Here is a 27,595-nt window from a genome sequence, read left to right as displayed (position 1 = left end):
TTTTCACCCTAGCGTTGTTTTCATGCATCCCGAGTTGATTTATACCTCTGGTTCATTCACTGTAACTGTTGTAGCACATGAAAGCCTTTCCTCTACCCCATCATTTTCTGTCCCCTCTACTCAAAATTCACATGCAGTTAGTTGTTCAGGCCCCACATCGTGGAGTCATCTTTGACTGTCTCTTCCATCCCACATCCAGTTGTTCCCGACATCCTCTTAGCTCTGCCTTCAAATATATCTGATGTGTGGCAATTTCTCACCCCTCTACGGCTACCACCTGGCTCTACCCACCATTATCTCGCCTGGATTTTTGTGAATAGCATCCCAGTCTCCCCGGTGGAACCTTGGGTCTTCTGCAACCTATTGTCTCAAAGCAGTCAGGGCAATATAAATCAGATCGTGTTACTCCACTTCTCAAAACCCTCCAATGGATTCCCATCTCTCTTGGTAGAATTCACAAATTCTCATCGTGACCTGCCAGAACGACGTGGCGTGCATTTCTATCATCTCTCTGCCCACCTCTCCGCACTTACTCATGTTGCTCTAGCCACACCTGCTTTCTTATTGTCCCTTGAACATAACAATCCCATCCCCGCTGCTGGGCCTTTGTATGTAGTTGCTGTTTCCTCTGCCTGGAATGTCCTTCCTCCAATATTCATAAGACTGTGAAAATTAATAAAAGGAAACCTCACTAAGTAGAGTTAGCAGGCTAGAAGGAGGGGCGGACCGCTCAACGTCAATTACAGGAAAAATGGTCAATTGCAGACTCACAACAGAATCCACAAGAGGAAAGAATCATCAATTTCAGTCCCCAACAGGAAAAGATGTATACTGCATCTCCTACAAGAGATTGACTACTTCTTGCAACTCAGCCAATGAGAAACATGGTCACTCTGAGCCCTTGCTTTTCTCCAGGGGACTTTACTTCAGAACAACCCCTCCTAACCTCCTCCTTCTTCTCCATAAAATAACATTCCTTCCTCTTGTTTGTTGGGCTTGCCTATGGCTTTGCCACCGCTTGTGTGTCATGAGTTGCAAGTCTCTACTATTCCCGAATAAATCCATTTTTGCTGATAAAAACTTATTTTAGGGGCGCCTGGGTGGCGCAGTCGGTTGAGCGTCCGACTTCAGCCAGGTCACGATCTCGCGGTCCGTGAGTTCGAGCCCCACGTCAGGCTCTGGGCTGATGGCTCAGAGCCTGGAGCCTGTTTCCGATTCTGTGTCTCCCTCTCTCTGTGCCCCTCCCCCGTTCATGCTCTCTCTGTCCCAAAAATAAATAAAAAACGTTAAAAAAAAAAATTAAAAAAAAACAAAACTTATTTTAAAGGTTAACAAGGCCTACTTTCTTACTTCTCCCAGGTGTCTGCCCAGATGTCACTTTATGAAAGAGGCCCTTCTGGCCAGCTGTCCCCAGTGCTGCACCCACCCCACCACTCCTTGAGCTCATACTGAATTATGAGAAGAACTGACTCATACTTTCAAGGAGTTTGTTGGGTTGCCCTGGACCATCATTACATAACCCAGGTATACCAGGGACAAAGCATGACCTTGAAAGGATTCCACCCCCCCCCCACACACACACACAAATCGAAGGATCCCTCCCACGATCATCCTTTATGGTCACTGCTTTAAATACAGACTAACCTCAAAAGAGACCCTTCTCATTTAAACCTAGAAAAGGATTTGAGGGATCAAACCAGAACAAGACAGGGGTGCCTAGGTGGCTCAGTCAAACATCCGACTTCAGCTCATGTCATGATCTCACAGTTCATAAGTTTGAACCCTGCATCGGCCTCTGTGCTGACGGCTTAGACCCTGGAGCCTGCTTCGGATTCTGTGTCTCCTTCTCTCTCTCTACCTCTCCCCTGATTCCACTCTGTCTGTCTCAAAAATAAACATTAAAAAAAAAAAAATCACACAGAACAAGACAACTTATCCTTCCCCTCCCCTCCCAAACATAAACTCACAAATATATACCTGCCTGCTTGCCCCATGGGACAGAAGCAAATGAAAATGGAGGGAAGGTAGCCAGGGCTGAGGAGTGCTGTTCAGTCTGGACTTTCGGATTCAATCTACGCACTACACACACAACCCCCTACAGCCTTTTCCTTGCAGCTCACCTTCCCTACCAGCCCCCCCGAGCCGTCCATCACCCCAGTTATGCCTGGTTCTGGGAAAACAGGCACTGCTTTCCACGTGCCCCTCAACCCCCAGTGAAATAGTTTAATTTTAAAATAGTCATCCATGTAAAAAGAGCAGTGCTTTTGAGAAATCAGTGTATTGGGCAAGAAGACATTGAATCAGGTGAGCAAAACAGATCAGACACCTCCCTGTCCTCCCACACCTACTATATTCACCTTTCCTCTGGTTACATCTTGGTTCAGAGACTTGATCCTCCCTGAAATGACCTCTTTATCCAAATTTCCACCTTGTGTGTGGGGGGAGCCAGAACCTCCCACATCCACGGCCAAAGAGTCCCTGATCCTTGCCACCTGAAGTCTACTTTCCAAACTCATCAGAGATTATCAAGAGCAGCCTAGTTCTGGGAAGTTCTCCTAAAGGTGTGAGTGCTGGTCTTTCAAACTTGACACTGAGCTCTTTGAGGATGGTTCTCAACCTTGACTACCATTTGGAATTGTAGCCGGATTCTAGCACAGAGAGTCGTGACACTGAGGCTTTTCTTTCCAGGAAGCAACTTTATTCCTGCTGGCACCACTCAGTTGGGTTCGTACCCAAAGAACTGAGCCCCAAAGAACTGAGCCCCAAACACCACGTGGCATAGTTTTTTTTTTTATATGTATTTTCGACTTTGTCTCCCATATATGGTAACACACAAACATGTAGTCTGATTAAGTGGTCTCATGTTACAAGATCGTGAGGGATGTTGTCACTTATAGCCAGGTTGCCGTGAGTTTTTGTTTTCCTTTCCTTAGGGAGGGGTCCCTACCACAGAGTCATCCTGTACCTTTAAGAAATATTGTTGCCTGGGGGCGCCTGAGTCGGTTGGGCATCAGACTTCGGCTCAGGTCACGATCTCACAGCTTGTGAGTACGAGCCCCAGCCCCGCATCGGGCTCTATGCTGACAGCCCGGGGCCCAGAGCCCGGTGCCCGGAGCCTACTTTGGATTCTGTCTCCCATTCTCTCTCTGCCCCTCCCTTGCTCACACTCTGTCCCCCTCCTTCAAAAATAAACATTAAAAAAAAACCAAAAAGAAATATTGTTGCCTGGGTCCTAGCACAGAGATTCTGATGTAATGGACCTGCGGGGTGTGAACAGGCATCAGACTTTTTTTTAAACCTCCCCAAGTGGCTTTACTGTGTATCCATATTGAGAACTATCAGCTTTCTAGCTGGGTAGATTTGGATTCTCTTGGGTAGTTTCTTGGATTCTCTTGGGTAGTTTGATTATGGACTGTCGATTCCTTTTCAAATAATGGAAAGGGAACTTGCTAATTAACACTTGCCAAAGGCTGCTGAAGCTTCAAAGCCCAAAGCCCTGAGATATTAATAACCTTTGATTTGTAGGGATTTTTAGATTCTTGCTTCTCAGAGTGTGAGCCATGGACTGACTCAGAGAACACCAAAACCATCAGGAGCTTGTTAGAAATGCAGAAACTCCAGGGGCACCTGGGTGGCGCACTCGGTTAAGCGTCCAATTCTTGATCTCAGCTCAGGTCATGATCTCATGGTTAGCGAGTTCAAGCCCCCCATCAAGCTCTGCACCGATGTGGCTGTGCCTGCTCTAGATTCTGTCTCTCCTTCTCGCTGACCCTCCCCCACTTGTGCGCTCATGCGCTCGCTCTGTCCCTCTCTCTCAAAATAAACTTTATAAGAAAAAGAAAGAAATACAGGAACTCCAGCCTCAGCCCAGTCTTTGAGAACTGTAAAACTTAGAGCACAAACGATTTTGTCCACCCGCCTCCCCCACTAGGAGACTTGAACAAACACTAGCGTAGTTTCTAGCAGCAGAAGACTGGGACAACCCAGCCCTCCCTTGAGTCCCTGCCTAGAAATGTTGAAGGCTGACAAAAGAATATACCATTTGTTTCAGCCAAACACCTGACCACAGCCCTCTGCCCTCCCTTTTCTTAAAACCTTCACTTAAAAAAATTTACAACTGTAAATCCTTTCTCTGTCGCTTTGAGATGTCTGTGCATCTCCTGAAACCCAGGAGTGTCTGTTTCAAGGACCTGAGCGTCATCTCTTTGAAACATAACCATCAACACAGATAAGGCTCCGTCTCCCAGTCTCTGTGGGAGAGCAGAAGTCTAACTTGACGATAAGCTAGCCAGTCAGCAGACACAGATAGCCTAATCACATTGACCAATCCCCACCACCCACTTTCAGTAGCTTTCCACTTCTCTGACTCTGCTCAAGCCATTGTTTGTTTCCTGCCTCGCCCCCCCCCACTACATCCCCCTTTAAAATTCCAGTCTCGGGGTGCCTGGGTGGCTCAGTTGGTTTAGCATCTGACTGAGGCTCAGGTCACATCTCGTGGATTGTGAGTTCGAGCCCCACGTCAGGCTCTGCACTGACAGCTCAGAGCCCAGAGCCTCCTTCAGATTCCGTGTCTCCCTCTCTCTTTGCCCCTCCCTTGCTTGTGCTCTCTGTCAAAAATAAACGTTAAAAAAAATTTTTTTTAATAATAAAATAAAATAAAATTCCAGTCTCTGCTCCACCTCTGCACAGAGCCCAGTGGAGCTCAGTCCTACATGGAGGCCTCTCCCCTACTGCAGTGGTCACTGAATAAACCCGTCTTTCCTGCCTTTAACTAGCATCCAGCTTTTCTTTGTCTTCATTCTAACAGGACTCTTAGGTGATCTCCGTGTACTTTAGAGTTGGAGAAGCATCATTTTGCACACATCATCCCCTCAATGACTTCTAGGAACAGCCCTGAATGGCAGGCAGGAGACATGATGCCCACTGCACTAGTGAGGGGGCCAAAGGTCAGAGCTCTGCTCAGTCACCAAGGTCAAGCAGAACGGGAGCCGACTTCGTGACTCAGTCATAAAGCCGCGCCGGTTCGAGAGAAGAGCACACCGTACAGGAACACCCGACAGCGAACAGTTGGGTTAAGGAGTAAGGTTTGTCCTCGTGCGCCCATCCCCGCCGTGTCCTTGCAGGTTCTACTCTTCTTTAGTTGCAAGAGAACTGTGTGAGAATCCTGTGTTTTCTAGACACCGGGGAATTCTCGTCTGAGTGACAGTCTGTGGCTGGGGTCCCAGGAGCACGGCTTCTGGGGGCTGAGTCACTATGCCGACCCTGGTCAAGTACTGAAGGTGTTATCTTGAAGTCTGCAGGAGCCCAGCCCTTCGCAGGCCGTGTGCACACCGTGCTGCCGCTGCTGCGTGAAGTCGGACCCAGGCACGGCCTCAGTCTCAAACCCACTACCTACTCTGCACTCACTGCTGATGCTGCATCTCCGACCCTGTCTCCGTTCTTGCTCTCCTGGGTAAACACTGACTCCCCTCCTCCTGGCCGGTCTGCTCCCTGGTCCCTTCTTCTCTGGATTCCCATCCCCACCTTCCTACTCCAGGGCAGACTTGGTGCCTTGAGCAGCCACCCAGGGCAGAGCCCCCCTCCGGGCTTTTGCTGACCTCATACTTACATAACAAAGTAAAGAATTAAATTATATTTCGGGGCGCCTGGGTGGCTCAGTCGGTTGAGTGTCCAACTTCAGCTCAGGTCATGATCTCACACTCCATGAGTTCGAGCCCCACACCGGGCTCTGTGCTGACAGCTCGGAGCCTGGAGCCTGTTTCGGATTCTGTGTCTCCCTCTCTCTCTGCCCCTCCCCTGCTCATGCTCTCTCTCGTCTCAAAAATAAATACAAACATTAAAAATAAAATAAAATTAAATTAAATTAATTAGATTTCATCCTCTCTGGCCCTTCTCCTCTTCATTCACCAAATTAGGCTGAAAGACTATCAGTAGGAAAGCAGCTACCAATTTTAAATATCAAAGTCATTCCCCGAAGGACAGCAAAATCACTAACACGAAGGGCAGAATGAATTTCTCTGGTGGTCTGCAAACCTCTTAAGAGCACCAGAACTAGAGGAGCTCCCCCCCCACCACCTTTACCCCCATATACATGGAGAATGCTGATTTTTCATGTTCCATGTTCCATTTGGCACCAATAATTTAAATTCAACCATCATGACAGTGAATAATTTTATTGTTAGGTTTATCAGAAAGACTTGTATTACAGGCAATTTCTGATAGGTAATTTTATTAGAGCCAGAGATGATCATTTCTTCTAGAAAAACAAACCTCTGAGGTTAGAACGGAAGACAATGAAAAACATAGATTTCACTTTATAATTTACTTTTATCAAGCCACTCAGAGCACTTCAATTCTTTTATATGAGTATTACTTTAATGGCGTATAACAGGTCATTAATGGAGAACACACAAGCCCGAAGCCTTTATATCCTGAATCTTTCAGTCAATCAACTTTTCTTAGAATTTTGAAGACATGAAAATGAAAACCACTGTAAATAACAGCACTCACATGCCAGGTACATTTGTAAGGAGGGGCAGCAGTCAACAGTAAGCCTCGTATTTTCCAGGTTTCAGCTGAAGTAACTCTCACTGGTTTCTTGGATTTTTATCAATCCTGTTTGGGGGCTGTTTTGCCTTATTGGGCCTAAACGGAGCACAATAGTAAAATACATTAATGATCTCTACTGAGAACATGGCATGAGTGGGTTTCTAACTCTCTAGGGACGTGAGTAGAGCCATAACACATCCCATGACACAGGTGAGTGCCCCTAGTTATCCCTGAGCTGGGCAATTTCATACAATCACTTTGTCTCTGAGGCCGAAGTCTGTGGTTGGATCTTCCTAGCAGCTTCCAGAACAGAAGCCAGGTTTACTTTGTCTCCAAATTCTTTTTCTCGGTGCTCAAGAAGAAGGCCCTGAAAAGAAACAAGAGGAAACGTCAGTCCTCACTGTGAGTCACTCGTTCATGACACAGACAATGAGCGGCAGCTTGGGCGGCAGGGACTAGAGATCCAAATCAGGCCTGGCTCCGTTCTTGAAGGGTTCCATTTTGGGGGCGAAGACAGACCAGGGAAGGCTACCTCACAATGGCTGGACTGGACAAGCAGCACAGTCAGGAGTGAAGGAGGGAGTCAGGAGTGATTAAACAGAGTGGGGTGACCAGGGAAGGCTCTACAGATAGAAGTGAAGTAAACGAACATGCCGGGAAAAGAGAGTTTCCACAGGATGAGCTTCCAGAGAAACAAAAAGCCTCAAGGTGTGGAGGCGGAGCTCTGAGGTCAGGCTTTGGCAGGGGTTGAATGAGCATCTGAAAAGGGAGACAGACCCTCTTTTCAGTTTTCCTAAGAAACCAGAGGCCGCTCCTGATACTGTGAAGCAAAATGCTCTGAGACAGAGTATACCAAGGTACCCTAAAGTGGTAAAAAACATAAAACAGCGTGTTTGAGATCAGTATCGAGGAATCCTTGTTAACAAGTTCTTTGACCCATGACATCAGGGAACTCAACCAAAACAATAAATAAATAAACAAACAAATATGTTTGCTGTACCATTATTCATACAGACTTTTTTATCTTATTAAAAAAATTTTTTTAACGTTTATTTATTTTTGAGAGAAAGAGACAGAGCATGAGGGGGAGAGGGGCAGAGAGAGAGGGAGACACAGAATCTGAAGCAGGCTCCAGGCTCTGAGCTGTCAGCACAGAGCCCGACGTGAGGGTCAAACTCACAAACCATGAGATCGTGACCCGGGCTGAAGTCGGATGCTCAACCGACTGAGCCACCCAGGCGCCCTGGTACAGACTTTTTAAAAAAACAGAAAGTCCCACCACCCTGTGGTGACCACAGGGAAACAGATCGGGAAGCTCTATTTACATGTTTAATAAAGCGGTATATGCAGACACTACAAGTACTGAGGAAGAATATGTGATGACGTGGAAAATGTTCATGACACACCATTAAATGAAAAAAAGAGTACCTCGTTTAGTAAGACACCATTTTCTAAACTAAACAGAATAAAAGGCCTCTCAGCTCAGCTCTGTGCTGTTCTAATGGGTTGTGTATGGTGGCTGAGCTGACAGAATGGCTCTCCTCACTTTCTGTGGGGTTTTCAAATTTGCTATGTTGAAAACACATTACTTCTTTAAAGTAAGTGTGCTTTAAAGATTATTATTCCAAAGGAAATCCCCACTGAGTGGCTGCTGGCTCAGTGGGACCGCAAAAACTCTGCCCTCAAGAAACACAGAGGTAGGGGGGCCCGGGTGGCTCAGTCAGTTAAGTGTCTGACTCTTGATCTCAGCTCAGGTCTTGATCTCAGGGTCGTGAGTTCAAGCCCCGCATTGGGCTCCGTGCTGGGCGTGAAGCCTACTTGAACAAAAAAGAAAAAGAAGGAAGAAGAAAGAAACACGGAGGCAAGTCCTGAAGCTCCGCCCGCCCAGGCCACCTTCCACCAGGAAGGAAGAGGGCAGGGCCTCGGGAAGCACCAACAAAGTCAAACAACACACCTAGCAACACAGGGAATGTGCCGGCCAGGCTTGGGGAGCCTGTGAGCACCATATGAGTCACTGCCAGGCAAGAGAAGGCTTCCAGGTGACCTAAGCCCTGCCCTGCAGGCTGAGGGAAGGTAGAGGCAAGGAGGAGGAAAGAATCCCAGAGCGCCAGAGCTGCAAGAAGCTGAGCGACTGAGCCTCTCAGCAAGTGGCCTGAGTGCAAGGGCATCTGGAAGGGGTCTTTGGAGCCACCTCTGAAGAGAGGCTATGGGCAGGGGACCAGTGGGGTCTCTGGAGCAGGATGTATCTGAGTTCCCGAGTTCCATTTCCATTGTACCACTAAGCAGCTGTGTAGCTCTCGGCTGAGTTATTTCAGATCATTCATATTTCACTTCCTTACGTGTAGATGGGAATAAAAATACCTAACATCCCAGATTGCTTGTGAGGAAGATATGAGATCATGTACACGAGGACCCAGAACTAGGAGGCACTTGCTGGCAGCCATGATCACTGAGACACTTTAATACATTTACCAGAAAGGAAGCAAATAGGTTCATGTTAAATCAGACATCAACCCATGCTAGATTCTAATACAGACAAGCAATAGCAGTTACCAAGATTTAAAAGAAAGAGATTAGAAGTAAAGCTTAAAAATTAAGGATTTCTATTCCCACTAGCTTTTATTCCTCCCATATTGAGAAAAATAAGAAATTATTAAAAAAACCATTTTTTTAATGTTTATTTGGGGGGGGGGCACGTGCAACTGGGAGAGGGACAGAGAGAGGGAGACACAGAATCTGAAGCAGGCTCCAGGCTCAGAGCCCGATGCAGGGCTCGAACTCACCAACTGTGAGGTCATGACCTGAGTCAAAGTCGGAAGTTCGACTGACTGAGCCACCCAGGTGCCCAGAAATTATTTCTTATTTTTCTTTAAGTTTATTTATTTATTTGAGAGGCACAGAGAGACAAAGAGGGAGAGAGAGACTCTCAAGCAGGCTCCACACCATCAGGGGAGACCCTGACGCGGGGCTCAAACTCTCAAACTGTGAGATCATGACCTGAGCCGAAACCAAGAGCTGGAGGCTAAACCAACTGAGCCACCCGGGTGCCCTGAAGGGTACGCAATTATTAATGTTAGTAGTGAGATTCACCAATGCAGACAATGCCATCTTTTTACAGATGAGGCCAAGTGTTAATGTCATGCCCAAAGTTGGCAGAGACAGGACTTGAGGGCGGGCCACCAGTCAGGGCCCTGAAGCTGCACTCACCTCACCCCACCCCTGCTTTGCATCTGGCAGGCACCTGCTGGCACTGCCTTCCAGCACAGGGGGTCACCAGAGCTCGAGGCTGCCCGTAGTCTCCGCGGAGCACCCAACCACCTGCCTCCTGGGCGCACAGGGTCCCCGTGCTGCCTCTGGATCCCCGGAGCCAGGGCCCAGAGCAGCCTGTCTGCAGAGAAGCCTGTTACGTCTCCGGGGCGGCGCCCCACAGGGAAAAGTGCTGTCGCCTCCCACATTTTGCTACTCCCCCTAATTAGGCCGGTTTCTATTCCTTCTCTTCTCTTACTTTTCTCTACTGTCCATCCCCGATGGCCTGGGAAAACTGCAAGCGAATACATTCTCGACAGAACAAAAACTCTGCTCTGTTCAAGTGCAGACGATAGAACTTGACATCAGAAAAGCCGGGTGCAGGCCCTGGCAGTGCTGATGAGTTGTGCTCCTGCGGGTGCTCACCCGCCCCTCTCAGGCCAAGTTACTTGCCTGCGAAAGTTCCGGACCATCTCAGGAAATCACTGTGATGAGTGAGGAGATTCGAGGGTGAGGTGACTCAAGAACAGATGGGTGACAAATGCTAATTCCCCTCCCTCTCCCCTCCCATGCTCCCTGGTTTTCTGGACGGAAAACCACAAGATTCCAAGTACAGGAAGTCACCACCCCCATCAGGGTCTGGTTCCCACAGACACAGACACCCACAGATCCACACGTGAACACGAGGAATTTACCTGCTTTCCTGGCCCCACCACAAAAACTCCCCCAAGGATGAAGCCTTCGCCTTCCAGGTTTCCAGAGAAGCCTCCGTTCCAGGCCCGGAAGAAGTTGTACCAGACACCCAGACGGACAAATCCCATGAACACCATCTTCCGCTTTTGGGGACCATAGAACTTTTTCTGCAAGAGCGAGAAAGACAGAGCCCCTGTGAGCAGCCCGTATGCCTGCCGCCCCCCAGGAGAAAAGCTTCCCGACAGGACGTTCTCAAAGACGCAAAGTCTGCTGCTTCATGTCCCCTCCCTGACCCTAACACACACGCGGCTCCTGCCAGGCTGCCCAGGGAAAGACAACCCTGCCAGGGCCAGCTTCCAGCCGTGGGGTGGACCCACACTGGACAAACTCGAGCCCGCTCTGACTCTGATCCCTTGCTAGACATGTGGAGGGCTCTTGTGTCCATAGGGTGGGAACAGTCCGACATCCTGCATGGGTGAGAGCAGAGAGGGGGGAAACACGGCTGCAGTGAATTAAGGGGCTCGTGCCGGCCCTCACCTGCACGGTGCGAGAGCCCAGCAGGGCTGCGGCGATCTCCTAGGCTTCCATGCCCAGGTCACAATTCAGGAAGGGCTCAAGTAACACCCGAGAGGACACCCGTCAAGTGTCCCATCATGCTCTGCCCAGAGGGCTGGGCGAGCCTCTCTGAGTTCAGGGCGGCCGGAAGGGAGGCCAGGCTCCAGCTCCAGGCCAGACGTACCCTGGGCCGATGAACTCCCCACACCTGAGCACAAGCCCTACCAGTCCGTGTCCACAGACCCACAGCACACGGACCTTTTCGTCCAGGAAGATTTCTCCTTTGAAGTAAGGCTGGAAGTCCTTCACTTCAGTCCTGATCTGCTCCTTCACCACTGCGTACAGGGGGACTCCCAGGTCGTCCAACTTGGGCTTCAGGGAGGACAGGTCAGCAGCCTCCTGCAGAAGACAGGGAACGTCAGGGGCACAAATTCGGGTGGCTCTGCAGCCAACCGACACCCACTTCCCTACAGGCCCAGAGCGTGGCTGGCACTGAATGCAGAAGAACAAAAGCAACAATGCCCAAAACAATTGCGGCCTGTGTAGCCCAGCGTAAGCCTGTCCCAGCTGGGCACGAGGCCTCCGTTGTAGGGTGTTAGGTCCCCTCCTCAGCCCAAGCTTCTGGTTTTCTCCACGGTGGGAAGGAGAGGCAAGCCTCCTGTTACAGGAGTCTAACCATGGCCTGGGGAGCAGCCGATAGCTAAGAGATTGCACCCAGACACGGTCCTCCGCTTGTAGCAGCAATGATGCTTCTCCCCCACCTCATCTCCCAGCCCCTCCCCTGCACTAGACCAAACTAGTGCAGGGGCCTGACAGAAACTCCCCTCCATCCGGGGGAACAGCTGTCTCCATACCGTCGCTCAACGGGCTCCCCTGACTGCAACACCCTTCCTTTTTCTCCTGCTCCAATCACCACCCCCAGAAAGCCGTCCCTGCACTGAAAGTTCTCCCTGGCTAGTGGAGCCTGGACTAGAGCCCCAGCTCTCTGTGGGTACCCAATCTCTCCTGCTTGCGGACTTCTTCAGAACTGAGTCTGTGTATATACCACCAAGTTGGGCACTGTCACTTAAGTTCCTCACTGTGTCTCATAGTTAGAAACTACATCTTCCGTTTCTTGTAGCCCTCCGTGCCCAGCACATGGCTGAAGATGCGGAAGGTACTAGGAACCAGGTGGAAAGATCCGACAGGGAAGGCAGATAGTGGGGAGAACACAGCTGAACTGGTAAGTACAGACATCCTGATTCTCACGAATTACATGCTGGATGAAGAAAGGAAACCACATGCATCATGGAAAATCTTCACTGTTAACAACAAATCCTTCCCATTTGGTGTCAGAATTAAAGAACTAGCAGCCCACTTGCCTCCAATACAAATGTGGTGCCATATGGTGGCAACTACCTTTAATCTTTTGTTTTCTAGAACACACACACACACACACACACACACACACACACACACACACATAGCTAATGAAGCAGAATTCACCATGATTTATCAAGAGCTTCAATGAGTATTTTCTGCAAACCTTGCCCTACAGTAGAGAGGACTACAGGTCTGCTGTGGTCAAAGACCACCTGTGTGTGAGACGCAAGGGTTTACTCCTTCTTCCTGGGCCCTTTACTCCGGCGTGTCACTGCATGGAGCCAGGATGTGGAAACTCAGTCACACACCTTCCACACCTCTGCTCTGGGCCACTCAAAAGAACCCAGGCTGCCACCCACCACATGTTTTCCACAAAGTGCTCTGCCAGGCGGAAACTGGGGCACAGGCAAGCAGGTGCTAATTAGGGAGGGCACTGGCTCTTGGCATCTTTTGGGCTTAACTTGCCTTGGGAAATCAAGTCACAACAGGTCTCCATGTTGGTATCTGAAGGCGTCACAGATTTTGAACCAAAAGCCCTGACTTTGGGTTTCACTTCCCATGGTAGGAGGAATAATACCCTCTCAGGATGTCCACATCCTAATCTCAGGAAGCTGTAAATCTGTTTTGTGACATGGCCAGGGGGGTTAGGGCAGCAGACGGTTGCTAACCAGCTGATCTTAAAAAAGACGATCTTGTGTTTTCTGGGTGGCCCCAACCAGTCCTTAAACGTGTTAGAGGAAAGCAGAGGTCAGTGTCACGGTGTCGCAATGCGAGAAAGCCTGGTTGAGTCATCACTGGCTATAAAACGGAGGAAGGGGCCGGGAGCCAAGGAATGTAGATGGCCACTAGAAGCTGGAAAAGGAAAGGAAATGACTTCTCCCCTAGAGCCTCCAGAAGGAATGCAGCCCTGCTGACACCTTCATTTTGGCCCAAGGAGACCAATTTCAGAATTCTGACCTCTAGAACGGTGAGCTAATAGATTTGTGTTGTTTAAAGCCACCAAGTCTGTGATAATTTGTTACAGCAGCAACAGGAAATGGACACGCCTCGCGCAGCAGCGTGACTTTGTCACAACCTCTGTCCCTCACTTTCTTCCTCTGGGAAACAAGCTGTATTTTCCAGGGATACCTGGAGGACACACTGAAGTGCCCCGAATGGGAGGAGATTCTCTGTCAGCCCAGCCACACAGGCAGGACAGAGATCGCAAGGCTGAAAGGAAAGCCTCAGGCTCGGGGAGAACAACTGGATGGAGGATGGCGACGTGGACAGGGCCACGGCCACCACGTGAGAAGCGATGCCGTCTCATTCCCAGTTCTCCCCCAGGCAGGGCCGGCCTCAGAACCTGGGTCTTCTATCACTGTGTGACCAGGACAGGTCACCAAAGCACTCTGGCCCTTGGTTTACCTACCTGTGAAGTGACAAAGCTGGGCCCTACCTCCCCACATCAAGCTTCCTCACTTACTGAGCGGGTTGACGATGGCCTCCCTGTGAAGGGCCAACCTGGAGACCACCCGCTCCGTGAGACCCAAATTTCACCAAACTCAGGCCAACCGCACCCACACCGTCGGCATCACCGAAATCCCGCTGGGGTCCCCATCCAGTGCCACGAGCACACGATGAGGCGGCACAGGAGCCATGGCTCTCAGCCGTCCACCGGGCACTCCGCGTGGGCTTCCCAAGGAGAGGGGGATGGGTGGGTCCCTTCTAAAGGTGCGACCTTGGGCTTCCCACTGCAGGTGAGGGCTGACCGTGCCCGTACCAGTGACAGTCCAGACGCCGCATTTCAATAAGCAAGTCCTGTGCTGAGCACTGGGAACACACAACTGGACCCGGTCCCCATCCCTGATTAAATGAGAAGATGGCCCCGGACACAGATTGTCCATAAAGGCTTGAGAGAGACAAAAGAGACTCAAGTGTGTTTGCCAACCCCAAGATATGGTGAATTTTCAAATGAACACAAACAGGGAATAAGTTAAAAGAAATACCTAGAGCAAATAACAGTGCTGATCGAAGGTCAGAGTGGGCCTACTGGCCCTTGGTCCTGTCTGGGAATGTGCTGGTCCCGCTGGCTAGGGTGCTTTTCTCCGCACAGGGCCTCCGTGTACTCACCTCTCGACAGAGGAAGCAGCCTGGCCTGCGTACAGCCATAATCACCGCTCCGTTCTTTTCCCAGAGCTCCTTTGCTTTGAAAGTCCTTGGTTCTGAGGAGAAGAAAAGGCGCTTCAGCACCATCTCCTCCCAGCCCGGCCCCAACCGGAGGCCAGCTCATAAATGGTACCAGCCTAGCAGATGACTTGGAAATACCAAACAGGAAACGGAGGAAATACTCACCCTTCAGAGGAAAATTAATACAGTGTAAGGGTCCTACTATACCCCGGAAAGGGCCCTCCCTCGTAAAAATCTGTTTGTACACTTGAACATTCCAGACAGGAACATTTCTGGAAAACTGGCAAATTCCTTTGCTGGTATCAGTAGACGCTGTCATGATCCTTTAGGACAGACACATGACCAAAACCTGAAAGAAATCTTGCACTTTGATCGAAAAAACCCTAACTCTTTAAAAAAAAAAAAGTATTCAAAGGGATTAAGTCAACAGAAATTTCTATAAGAAAAAAAATTTTTTTTTTTTAACGAAAAAACTGTTTGACCTAAATATGTCAACTGCAGTATTATTCACAGGACAGGGCAGAAGATGACCAACGAGGAAACGCCCCAGGGCAGTACGGTTCTGTGGCTCTGGCTGGTCCGTGGTCAGACAGGGCCCGCATCTGGCCCTGTGGCCTCAGGCACGCACCAGCTCCTCCCGAAACCCCGTCTCCTCATAAGTGTGGACACCTAGCGGCTCCACGGAGGCTGCAGGGGGCATCAGAAGGCGGGTAGAAAAGTGCCCACTGTGGTGTCTGCTGACAGCGTTAGTGAGGGCTCAGCGAGCAGGAGTCCCTGTTGCAGGGGCTCCGAGAAACCTCAGAGGAAAACTGGGAAGCCTCGAGTTGAACGCAGCAAACGGGTGTGTCCCTCTGCAGGGCTTCTCAGCCCTCCTCCGAGTCGATCCCCCCCGCGACTATCTTCCTCACTTGCTGAGCAGGTTGACGATGGCCTCCCTGTGAAGGGCCAACCTGGAGACCACCCGCTCCGTGAGACCCAAATTTCACCAAACTCAGGCCAACCGCACCCACACCGTCGGCATCACCGAAATCCCGCTGGGGTCCCCATCCAGTGCCACGAGCACACGATGAGGCGGCACAGGAGCCATGGCTCTCAGCCGTCCACCGGGCACTCCACGTGGGCTTCCCAAGGAGAGGGGGTCCCTTCTAAAGGTGCGACCTTGTGCTTCCGACCCCTCCATGTACTTCCCACCCCTCCATGTACATCTGCACCGCAGGTGAGGGCTGACCGTGCCCGTATCAGTGACAGTCCATACGCTGCATTTCAATAAGCAAGTCCTGTGCTGAGCATCAGAACAAGGAACTGCAGGGGCGCCTGGGTGGTGCAGTCGGTTAAGCGTCCGACTTCAGCCAGGTCGTGATCTCGCGGTCCGTGAGTTCGAGCCCCGCGTCGGGCTCTGGGCTGACGGCTCGGAGCCTGGAGCCTGTTTCCGATTCTGTGTCTCCCTCTCTCTCTCTGCCCCTCCCCCGTTCATGCTCTGTCTCTCTCTGTCCCAAAAATAAATAAAAAACATTGAAAAAAAAAATTAAAAATAAAAAAAAGAACAAGGAACTGCATACACAGTGTTTTTCAAATGTGTTTGACCCAGGAACTCCTTTTTTTGTGAAGCTCCAAGAGACTACAAGAGAAAGCGAAAAACACTCTTGGTAAGAAAAAGCTAAAATGTAAAATATCATGTCCAACAAGATCACAACGGCATACTGTGCACCCAGGGGAAGGGATGTGCAAAAGTAAAAATGATTACTGTGTGAGGGCAATGGGATTATCGGTAAATTTTAACATGCTTTAGAATGCTTTAGATTTTTCCTAATGTTGTTATAGTGCCTTTTCAATTAAAACAAACAAAAAAAAAAGTGAGAGAGAGCAGGGCCCTTTTATGAGAAAAAAATGAGGAAGCCTGCATCCCAGCACCTTGGAAAAGTACTGAGGCCAGTGGGGTCAGGGCTCACCCTTCTCCAGCGTTTTCAGGTCTATGTCCTCCAGATACTCCAGCGTCGCTCTCCGGGACTTGGGCAGAAACACGTCCGTGTTGGCCAGGAACAGTGCCAAGGCAGCCGCCCCCAGGGCCCCGGCGCCAATGGACCACATCCCCATGGTGAAGAAGCTCGGATCCTGGAGGAAAGACATTTCTGGAGATTGAGAGGAAGGAGATGTTACTGCTCTCACGTCGAGAGAGAGCTGGAACCTGCTTTCCGGACAAGCCTCCCTCGGGCAGCCAACCAGGAGGCCTGAAGCAGGGAGAGGGGTGCGGCCGTGTCAGAGTCGGGACCAGACCAGGGCTGCAGGGCACCTGCTGGCGCAAGAGCTTGGGGGATACAAGGGACACACGGAGGTCCCTGCCGCAGGGAGCTGGCTGGTGGGTCAGGCACGAGAACAGAGATAGGACAGCCCTCTAAGATGCCTCTCTGGCTGTTGCTTCTCCCAGGCCCAAGGCTGCAGCCTCCCGACTGTGTAATGTGTCCGTGCTGGGTCCCCTGGCGGCAGCCTCCTTCCTCATTCCCCTCTGTGTCGGTGCCTGCTTTTCCCTCACAGTCTGGGAATCTGGGCTCCTATCTCCCTGGGGAGGGGCAGCCTTCTCTTCCTTGATCAAAGGATACTCAGTACACCAATCACACTGTTCTGTTATCTTATCCTTCTCCCCCCTTTGGTTTGTGACTCCCTCAGAAACAGAGACCATACTATTCCTCCAGCCAGACAGTGCCCAGCAGGGCCTCACTCCTGGTAGGCAGGCGATCTCAGTGCATTTCTCTCAACGGCAAACAGCTTTCTATTTCCTCCATTAAACAGATAAAACAGGCTCATGGTGAAAATAAAACAGAAATCAAAAAAGAATACATAAAACCATAGTCGGCAGCAAAGTAAATATCCCCTGAATATCTACCAGCTATGAAACGGCACAGTTCAACGGAGAGGGCCACTACTGAACACCAGTGTCCAGCCTGACGTTCTCCACCCCGTGAACAGAGCTACACAGATGTCTGCTGAAGGAAGGGGAGTGGACCGAGAGAGCGGGTGTCGTGTAAGAAAGGGCATGGCACCGGGCGTCTGTTTCAGAGGGGCTGCCAAAAGATGTCTGCGTGGGGCACGGGGCTCTGTGACTGACCCGTAGAACCCAGCCTTGTTCCCAGCTCAGTCCCGGGTGCCTCCCTACGGCTTCCTCCGGTTGGGGAGCCCTGTGCTTCTGTGCGGGAGCCCCTGGAAGCAGCCCACCCCTTGGGTAGCAGGTACCCCAGCTGGCCTCCCTTCTCCTGACAACTGCTTAAAACACGTGTTCTCATGGTCCTCCTGCCAACCCAGGGTCTTATACTGGGGCCTTCCTCCTAAAGTGCCCCCATGATGGGTGCCGAGATCACCGGGTACAGACTGGTGGTGTGCGTGCGGCCCACCTAACCAAAGACTTGCGTCTCCCCTACAGTGCTTGGCTGGGGAGGAGATTTCTCCAAAGGACTGAGCGGAGTCCCAGAAATCCACATGCCACCGCCCAGGGGCAGGCTCTGAGGGGTCCACTGCCATGAGGTGGGGTTGGGAGTCATTTGGTGGTGATGACTGGGAAGACAGGGTAGGCCAGGCTTGTGTTAGGCCAATGTGAAAAGTTCAGATTTGAGTTAAAAAACAAAAGGGAACTTCCAGGCAGGGGGTGGGGGTGGAGGGTGGCGAGGAGGAATGACCAAATGAAAACAGCACTTCCGAAAGAGGAATTTGGAAGGGGAAAAAGAAGGGGAGGCTGGTGTGTGTGCTGGGGGAGGGGGGCTGCTGAGGCACCTCTCTCACGAGGGACAGGAGCCCAGAGAGAGGAGTTTCTTCCCGCTTCACCACTCACTGTGGCCCCCTGGCTGGAAGCACTGGCGTCACACTGCAATGCAGACCTCACCCCTTAGTTCAGAACTAAGGAGTCATCAAGCGCATTTTCATCAGACCAGGCAGTGTTCACATGCACACGAAAGTTTGAGGAGCACTGTCTCAGAGCAAAGAATTCATGGTTTTGCACTTGGTTGGCAGGAAGCCATGGAATAAAGAACAGTGACAAGGGCAGGCTGGCTTGGGAGAGCTGCGCCCTCTGGTCTCTCAGCTCACTGTGGGGGACAGAGGGGCTCACCGGTGAGCACAAGTCCATGCCTCTGCCTGGAATGTCCTCCCTCATCTGTTCTGCCCCTCAGGACTTGGCCACCTCCTCAAGAAGGCTTCCTGGATGCTCTGCCTACCCTGGCTGCCACCTGCAAGAGATGCTCCGTCCCCCTCACCTCGCCTCTGTGACACTTCCGATGTGCTCCACCCAAGATATGGACCTATGTACCTTTGACTCTGTCCCTCAGCTTGTGTCTGAAATGCCATGCCCAGCACGGTGCCTGCTTGGTACACAGCGGGCTCTCCATAATTGTGCGCTCAGATGAACTCAATGGAACCGAATGATGACGACAGCGACTTATGGAAAACCCAAGCTCTTGGGCCAAGCAGGAAAGAACCTTCCACAGGCTGGCTTCCAATTCTTTTATGAAGCAAAGTTACACATTACTCGATTATAATTCGCAGAACAATTGGGGGAATTCACGGAACAACCACAGCTCTCGCCTGCCTGCTGTAAACAGGAGACTCCCCGGAGCCTGGAACAATTTCTGCACCTTTACGTGCATCCCAAACATCCCTGGATTTCTGACATATGTGGATGACTCAGGAGCATATGGCATGGTTTCTGATCACAGATCTGATACCAGTTCTGAACAGTTCACAACCACCAGCTTACATCCCCCCTACAAGGGACTCGCTTCAACTCTTGAAACACTTCAGTGCACTGCAGGAAGTCCAGGGATCCTTACATTCAGCTCTACCTCCCCCCAACACACCCCTGCTGCTTAGAGGCCAACGGGCTCCATCTTCCCACCCACAGCCAGTCAGCCTGTTTGCTTGTGACTGCAAGGGAACAGGACTCAATGAGACTCAACATCTATTTCCAAACATTTATTCAGCACCGACCTGTTTGATAAATGGCAATTTGGGAGGACACACAACTAAAAGATACCCAGTCCTCGAGGACACACAGGCCTAGCACGCAGATAACAGAAATTCAAGCGGCAAGGTGAGGCAGCTTGGGCAAGGTGTGAACATGAAGCGATGGGGAATGAAAGCCAGCTCCATCCGATCTGGGAAGCCAGAGAAGCACCCAGAAGGAAGTGGCTTTGGAGCTGGCGTAGGACGGGGGGGGGGGGGGGGGGGGGGGGGGTGCGCACAGGATGGAAGGGCTGGGCCCCGTCTGGGCTGAATAAGCCTGGGAGAGACCAGGCAGGCTAGCGGTGGCTATCAGTGCTCAAGGCACACCAAGAAGGCAAACTTCCATGAACCAAAGGCCCCCCTACCTCCAGTTCAAGAGCTGGAATACAAGATGTGGGATTCAAAACCCCCAGGAGTATGGTTTACCACCCCACCCCCACCTCAGGCCCCCACCCAGGAAGTCTGAGCAGAGAACCGTCCCTTTGAGGAGCATGGACCTCACTCCCAGGCCTTCCAGCACTAAGATGTGAGAGCAGCAGTAACTCTAGAGGGGAGTCGGGCCTCTCCACGAACATCCGCCCCCAGTGGGCCTCTGGCAGCAGGCTCTTCTGCGAGGGGGGGTGGGGGGTAGGGGTGGGGTTGTGCTGGAGGAAGGGGTGAAAACTGGCTCCTGGAAACACCTAGAGAATGTGCAGGCCCAGCCCCTCGGCCAAGCCCCCTGAGCTACAAAGCAATCCCCATCCCGGCACGTCTTGGAGCAGGTAGCACTCCAACTCTCTGCTGAGCGAGACTGACTGGGAATCCTGAACCACAGCGATTCCCACGACAAAAAGAGGGGAGGGGGCAGGGGACCTTACTCTCCAAACAGAACAAAGCATTTTCACATGGGCCTCTAAGGCCAGTGCGAGAGATGGGAAAGCCCGTAAACCAGCCTTTATTTAGTGTCACTTGACACTCATGGCCTAATTCCACTCACTCAACAGTCTTATGATGCAGACATTACCCTGTTTTATGGCTGACAACACTGAATTCAGAGAAGCTCAGGACACTCTGCAGTGTCACAGAGCCGGCAGGCAGCAGTACTGGGACCTGGACCCAGACCGCTGGGTCTCTCGAGCTGCGTACGCTGCCTCCCCACACATTCATTTGTGGGTTTCTGAGGGTCAAGGGGCAGGATCCCCTTTGTCTTAAAGAGCATTAAAAAAGATGGACTTTTTTGTTTCAGTCCTCAAATGCAGCCAAACCATTAAAGGAAATTTACCACATGACAGATGTCCCTTCTCTGTCCTCCCCGTCCTACCCCCATCCATTAAGGGAAAGGTCAGTTTCTCTAAGAGGTAATAGCAAAGTTGTTTACAGAAGCCAGCCCCAACCTGCCCCAGCCCCCACCTGCCCCGGCTTCAGTACTCCTCTCCCACTGCGGGACTTATCTCGTCCAGTCTTCTCCCAAAGAAGAAGGTGAAGAGTGATAAGCCCACAGACAAACAACAGCTGTGGCAGCCCAGAGCAGCAGCTCTGGTGAGGGAAAAGAGCACGGCGGTCAGGGGACAAGACCCAGCTGGGCTCCCGAGGCCAAACTGGGGCGATCCCTCCCTCGGCCCCATTTTCCTTATCCCAAAATGAGGTGGGGGGTGGTTTGCCAAGGTGGGTGCTGAGGCTCCTTATAGCACTCCAGTGCCATCATGTGGGTCTATCAAAAACAGCTCACTTTGGAGTCTGCACATATCTTGGGTCTGTATCAGAACTCTATCCCCTGCTCCCCCATTTCAGCTTCTAGAGTGTTTCTTCCCTGCAGCCCAGGACTCCACAAGCCACTCCCTGCCCATGGCCCCTTCTCCCCAGCCTCCGTAGTGCAAACCTGGGAGCGGGACACTCACCATCTGCAGCTTGCACACTCCAGGCTCCTGCCGACAAAGAGGCTGACCCAGCAGGAGCAGGCGGGAATCAGGCTGCAGGGGAGGGCCGGAGGCGGGGCTCTGGAGTCCCGCCTATGGCCCCAAGCTCGCTCACTCAGCTCACTCACACGACAGGCAGGACCAGGCCACCCAGAAACCCTGGGGCTCCTTCAGCTGTTAAAACTCAATCTCCAGAAAACATCATGGAGAGCTGCCAAGGCCCCCAGCCCTTCAAATAGCTGAACAAACTTTGAGTCACTTGCAGTCATGCAGACCGTAACATTTATCAAGTGCCAGCAGACCCTCCTACTATCCCGTGCAGACTAAAGAGGTGAAGCCCTCAACGCGGCCCATGCCTCACACTAACTGAAATCCAAGGGCGACGTCCCCTTTTCCACTCGCCCCGTTCTTCACCCTACACCCAGGCGGTCAGCCGGCACCACTGAGGCCCCTCACTAGCTATCTGTCCTCTAGGCCTCCTAGACTTCCCTTCTTGTTCCTCTGCGTAGGTGACTCCTCTCACCCCCACCTGTTCCCGGGCGACCTCACCTACTCCCAGCGCTTCACCCCCACCCCTTGGTATTGACTTCCAGGTTCCTATTGCTGTTCCCGACTTAAAGTTTGCACTTGGGGGTTCCATAGGTCATCTCTGTTATACCACATCCAAAACTGACATCCACTACAGTCCATGTTTCTTCTGGAGTTCCCTAGCTCAGTGAATGACAGGCACCCAGCCGACTGCTCAAGCCAGAAGCCGAGAGCCACACTCATTCTCCCTTGTCACCCGCATCTAATCTGGCCTGTGCAACGTGTCTGACACTCATCCTCTCCTCAGCCTTTCTGTGCTCAGGACCCTGTTACCCTGTGCTGGCCTCCCTCAGTAACCACGGCACAGAACAGGCTTGGCTTGAGCTAGGTCCCCTACCGCTTCCTCTCCATGCTGCAACCAGAGTGACTGTAAAACACCTTGACCTGCTCGCATCCCTGCCTTGCTTCTGGGCTCTCACAACTCCTCGGCACAGCTGACGGGACCCTTCACAGCTTAGCTGCGGTCCACCATGCTGACCACTCCCTGTGCAAGAACGATAACATGTCTTGTTAGACCTCCAAACTGTGGCTCGTGTTGTTTCCTTTGCCCAGAATGACCCTCCCCCGCCCCGTGCCAACTATGTAAAGGCCCAGCACAAATAACACTCTGTCCCAAAGCGTCTTCCTGAATGCCCCAACAATCAACTGTTCCCTCACCTCTGACTATATAGCATGCATGCTCGTGGAGACACATACAGACCTTTGCACACTGCACAAGCAAACGGACTTAGTGTATTTTAGCTATTGGCATGTCTGTTTACACAATATGCTGGAGCAATCTGAGGGCAGGGCTGTTGTCTCATTCACTCCCACATCCCCGACATTTAACACAATTCCTGGTTATCAGTAGGTATTCAATGTCTAACGAAATGATCTGAACGCTATTTTTTAAACTCCACGTTGGAACTGATTTGGAGTCCCCCAATTTCAGCTCCGTACCAGAAAGTAATTTTGGACAGGGCTGGCTTGACCTTAAATAAAACACTCAAGCCTGGGGTTTAGGTGATCTTAGGTTGGGTCATAGTTCTGCCGCTCAACGGCAAGGCGATCTGACGTAAGCTATTAAGACTCTGTGTACAGACAGAGGAAGGAACTAGCAAATCTATGAGGTTGCCCCAGTTCGGATGTCCGAAGACGTGAAAGTAACCGCACAGTTGCAACTCCAGAGCTCTGATGTCCAGAAAGCCATGGAGGCACCTGCTGCTACCGCTCTCCTGCTGGGCGTGCACATTCTCACTCTCTGCTTCCCCAGGCCTAATTCCTGCCTGTTCAAGGAGCCGCCTCTGGGCAGGAACTGATAAAGTCTTCATAAAACAAAGTATCAGCATTGGGTGGGATAATTCATGCCTGAAACAAGTAGAGACAACATATTCTATATGGAGAGGGTACACCTGCCCAGCCCAGCCCCACCCAGGGAATCCTTCCTCCCCAGAATGAGCTGGTCTGAGATAGGCCAGAAGGAAGAAAGGGCTGCTGAGGAAGACAAAGGAAACTAAGAGTGCACATTGGGTCTCTTTGCCTCCAGCCCTCAGTGAACGAGGCTGGAAAGGATGCTTCATCTTCCTTCTTTGCTCTCCTGTCCCCTCTCCTTCCCTTAGAGCTCTGGTTCAGCCCCTCCTTCACTGAGCAAATGAGGAAACTAAGGCCCAGAGAAGGGGCTAGCTAGTCTGAGGTCACATGGGGGAGGGCTAGTCAGTGGCTGTGCTGGGTCTGGGTCCCCAATCCATGATTATTTATCCTCCATTGGACACCCCTGCAAAGCTGGAACAGTGGAGTGTGGGGAAGGGGGTCAGGGTTCAGGAAGGCAGGGGAGCGGTAAGGTTCCTGAATCTGCTTGCTGGCCTGAAGAAGGCTGAAAGCAAAATTGCAACTGAACAGGGCCCGGGAAATCTGTGGCTAGAGAGTATACCTATCCTTCCCAGGCCCAGTGCTTTGCAAGCAGCTTATAATCCAAAGCCAAATGTTTCTGTAAGGGTCACACGGCTCATTCTCAGCTGAGTGGCCACTGTGCACCTCTCCTCCCCACAGTAACAAGGTCCTGTCAATTCTGGATGACACAGGCACAGGCTTGAAAATACCAGTTTAGCAGCCTGGTGACATGGGTACCGCAGGGCCCCATGAGCAGTAGGGGATGCGCTCCCACCCACCCCTGTCATCAAGGACCACGGACCTAGCCACCTGCAGTGAGCTCTCACCTACCTGCCTCAGCCTCCAACTTCCCGCTGGGCTCCTTGGGGTGACTGTCTGCCCAGCTGTGGCCCAGGTGTCCTCGCAGGTGCCAGAGTCAGGAAGTTCTGAATAGATGCTGAAAGCAGAAGAAGAGGATAAAATCAGTTACTGGGAAACTTTGAGACAAAGACAAATCCTCTAATCAGTGACTGAAGCTACAGAGGTGCCCCCAAACGTGTGGCCATTCTGCCCCTTGCTTGCCCGGCCTCCTAACTGGGCTCAGGACACCAGCTCTATCAAGTCATATAGGGGTGGCTGGGAGGGCAAGGACAATACCACAAAAGACCCTGGGCTTTTGGACAAAAATCCTGGGTTTTCATTCTTTGAGAGGTCACCTTGTCCCTCAGCATCTCTTTCCTAAAAACAAGGGAACTTTTAAAGAGTTATCAGGAAGAAAACACACACACACACACACATACACACACCCCTACACAATAAAGTACCGCAGAATTTAAGGTATTATCTTTCTCTTCTTTGCAAGGCTCAGATTCACTTGGGTCTGAGGGCAGATCATTTGAAGAACACAAAACACTGAAGGACTTCTCCAGCTGTGCTCCCCCAGCTGTGTCAGTACAGACCTGCCTCCGGGGCAAAGTTCTAGGTCTGGAGGGAAACGTGGTGTGTCTCAGGCCCCTTTGGCCTAACTGCCCACTCTACAGTGCTGTGCCCCTCCTGCAGCCTGTCTGCACTAACAGCACCAGAGAAGGCAAAGGGCACTGTCCATGTGTTACTGTCCTGTGCCAGAGGCCACTGAAATCAGAGATGAGGCTGGGTCCCTCAGCCTCTGGACAGTTATTGCCACACAAGCCTCAGCAGAGCGAGACCTGGAGCGTCTCAGCTCAACATTTCACAATGAGACAAGAACTCAGCTTGCAGTTTCAAGATCCAGAATTCTAGTCCTAACCAAATTTTCTGAGAACCAATTAAGGGACACAAGCTGATAAGACAATCATCAGAAATGTCTTCTGTACCCCTAGGGAACAATGCATAAGATCTCAATGAAAGAGCATACCCTTAAACAGGCAGGGGATATGGGAAGAGCCACACCAAGAGGAACTGAAATCTAAATCAAATTCCTACAGGTTGGAGAACCTGAACAAGGCATTGTTTTTGCAACAATAAAACGGGAATGATTCCCGAATTACCTTCTACAGGGTTGTAAGAATCCAAAGATTAAATGTCCGGATGGCGCTTTGTAAGCTATCTTACAAAGAGTGACGTACATATGATGTGTAACTCTTACTCATTTCTAGATTAGTCAATCATCGCCCCAAAAATGTTGTTTGTACATGAACGAAATGGAGGGCTTCCGATGACTGGGTATGTTCCAAAGAGTCAGGGTTTGCACTCTACATCCCCATTCTCGGGCTCCAGGACTGGGCTGGAGCAGAAGCATGCAAACTAGCATCCAAGCTGGCTCCTGGACAATGCTTTTCAAAATAAATCCTAAGCGATTCTTTTCTTTCTTTTTTTTTTAAAATCATCTGCCAAGCTCAAATGAAAATAGATGAAAATAAACAAAACTGAAGTCTAGGTAAGAGCTGCAGAAACATCATTCATAAGGAAAAAAGGCCCAGAGTCCGCTGGGTCTGAACCCCAATCCAGCTTTTGGACTCCCGGGGGGTGGTCCCTCCCCAGAGTCCTTGTCAGTCTGGACCTTAACCATCTTTTCTCCATCTCCTTCACCTCTCCACCCCTGCAACAATCTCAAGACTGTCAGATCGGTGCCTTGTTGGTCTTTTCATTCCTAGACTTCAGCACAGGGATCTTAAATGTACACTTTGGACTCTTTCCAACTCTGTCAGGAGTGTGTAACCTTTAGGGGAAGGAGAGAGCAGGTGACTCTGAGATTCCGAAGAAAACCGTGGCCCCATAAAACACGCGACCCTATGAAAGCACACACCCTAAGGCAAGGGCAGAGCCAGGGTCGCTCACCTGCACTGTTCCGCCCCCTACCCCCGGACAGCCCCCAGGTCCGCCCCCCGCGGGGCAAGAGCGCCAGGGCAGAGTCCTTTTTTTCAGGTCTCTGTCCCAACAATTCAGGCACGTCTGTGTCATCAACCTTACTCCAAGCCAGGGGCTGGGAAGGGGTGGCGGAGTCTGCCAGTCAGACCAGAGCCAGTCCTGGCCCCGGGTCTTCGGACCTCCAACACGCGGTTTTTTCCGCTGACCGCTGCAAACCGGGCCGGGCGGGAATAGCATCCGTCGCGGGAGCGGGAGGGGGTGGGGGCTGCCTCGGTCCGGCAGGTGCGGCCGCGCTCGGCCGGCTCGGCGGGAGCTTCCCGCGGACTCTGGGGCCGCCCGAGGGGCAGGCCTAATACAGCCGGTGTCTGATCCACCCGCGCGCCGCCGACCGAGCCTCGCTTCCCCGGCCCTGCCTCAGTTTCCTCACCTGAGCCGTGGCGGGGGCTGCCCCTGCGGATGTCACAAGAGCGAGTGCAGCTCGCACTACATTCCCCCGCCCACCTGCTCCCAGGCCCGAAGCCTGGAGGCTGGCGGGCCAAGCCCTCCCCCGCCCAGGCGTCCGAGCGTTGGCCCCCGCGCCTGCGCTCCTCGGCGCCTGCGCCGCCTCCCTCTCCCACGTGACCAGCCCTGCTCCTCTGGGAGGAGCACGGGCTCCGCCTCTCCTACGGAGCCCCGCCCCCTGTGGGCGGAGCCCCGGCAATGCTGTGGTCCCATCTCTTAAGGCTCTGGCTCTGGCGCTGCCCCCCCCCCCCCCCCCCCCCCCGCGCGGAGCTCACCTTTGACCCTGTGCGGCTTTCAGGCCGCTCCTTCTCGGTCCCTTGTTGTCACCGCCCTAGCCTAGTTCAATTCTTGACGCGGTTTTTTCAACCCTTGACGCCCGACTCGTTAGGGGCACTGCCTGGAGCAAAGGGAGGCTCTGGACTGCCTTAGTTGGATCTGAAAGCACCTGCCCTGTAGCCGAGGACCGAGGACACCTTTCAGCTCAGCGAGTTTTTGAGCAGTTTTTTAAATGAACTTTTTGTTTCCCTTTTGGTATAGGGTTGAGCAATCTCTACGATTTACAATGCGTGTCCCTTCACGCTTTAGGACAAATTCAGCACTGCTAGCCTCTGACCCCGCGGGGCACACATTCTCTTTCACCTCACAATCCCAGCCATTGGACAGAGGATAGCGAGGGGTGGAGTGTGGCCAGCGCACTGGCTCCTGGGATGTTGCCCGGCTCCTCACGGAGTCTGAGTCACATGGTCTAGTTGGGCCCACACTTACTCATCCATTCATTCACTCATATATTGTGTCCACGCTGTTTTATAAAAGTGTGCTTGGGAGAACACCTTTTTAGAGACAGGAAGAACTGACTCACA

General features: G+C 51.7%; 1 protein-coding gene across 4 annotated transcripts; it reads right to left on the bottom strand.

Annotated features, from left to right (window-relative positions):
- Window positions 1-6,157: 6,157 nt before the first annotated feature.
- Window positions 6,158-26,794, bottom strand: PRXL2A (peroxiredoxin like 2A). Of its 4 annotated transcripts, none has more exons than XM_043596729.1 (7): window positions 26,662-26,794; window positions 24,240-24,345; window positions 16,521-16,700; window positions 14,515-14,606; window positions 11,302-11,442; window positions 10,491-10,655; window positions 6,158-6,916 (listed from the first exon to the last, which is right to left on the bottom strand). In XM_043596729.1, the coding sequence occupies exons 3-7, from the start codon at window positions 16,696-16,698 to the stop codon at window positions 6,803-6,805; spliced, it is 690 nt and encodes a 229-aa protein (XP_043452664.1). In that variant the 5' UTR covers window positions 16,699-16,700; window positions 24,240-24,345; window positions 26,662-26,794; the 3' UTR covers window positions 6,158-6,802. The 4 variants fall into 4 exon arrangements, with proteins under 4 accessions (XP_043452664.1, XP_043452666.1, XP_043452663.1 ...); XM_043596731.1 differs by having other exon boundaries at window positions 16,521-16,683; XM_043596728.1 differs by lacking the exons at window positions 24,240-24,345; window positions 26,662-26,794 and adding an exon at window positions 21,435-21,559.
- Window positions 26,795-27,595: the final 801 nt, after the last annotated feature.

The sequence above is a fragment of the Prionailurus bengalensis genome, chromosome D2, assembly GCF_016509475.1.
Source record: "Prionailurus bengalensis isolate Pbe53 chromosome D2, Fcat_Pben_1.1_paternal_pri, whole genome shotgun sequence".
Taxonomy (NCBI): domain Eukaryota; kingdom Metazoa; phylum Chordata; class Mammalia; order Carnivora; family Felidae; genus Prionailurus; species Prionailurus bengalensis.
Note: the sequence above shows the minus strand (reverse complement) of the source record. Positions and strands in the feature narration are given on the sequence as shown.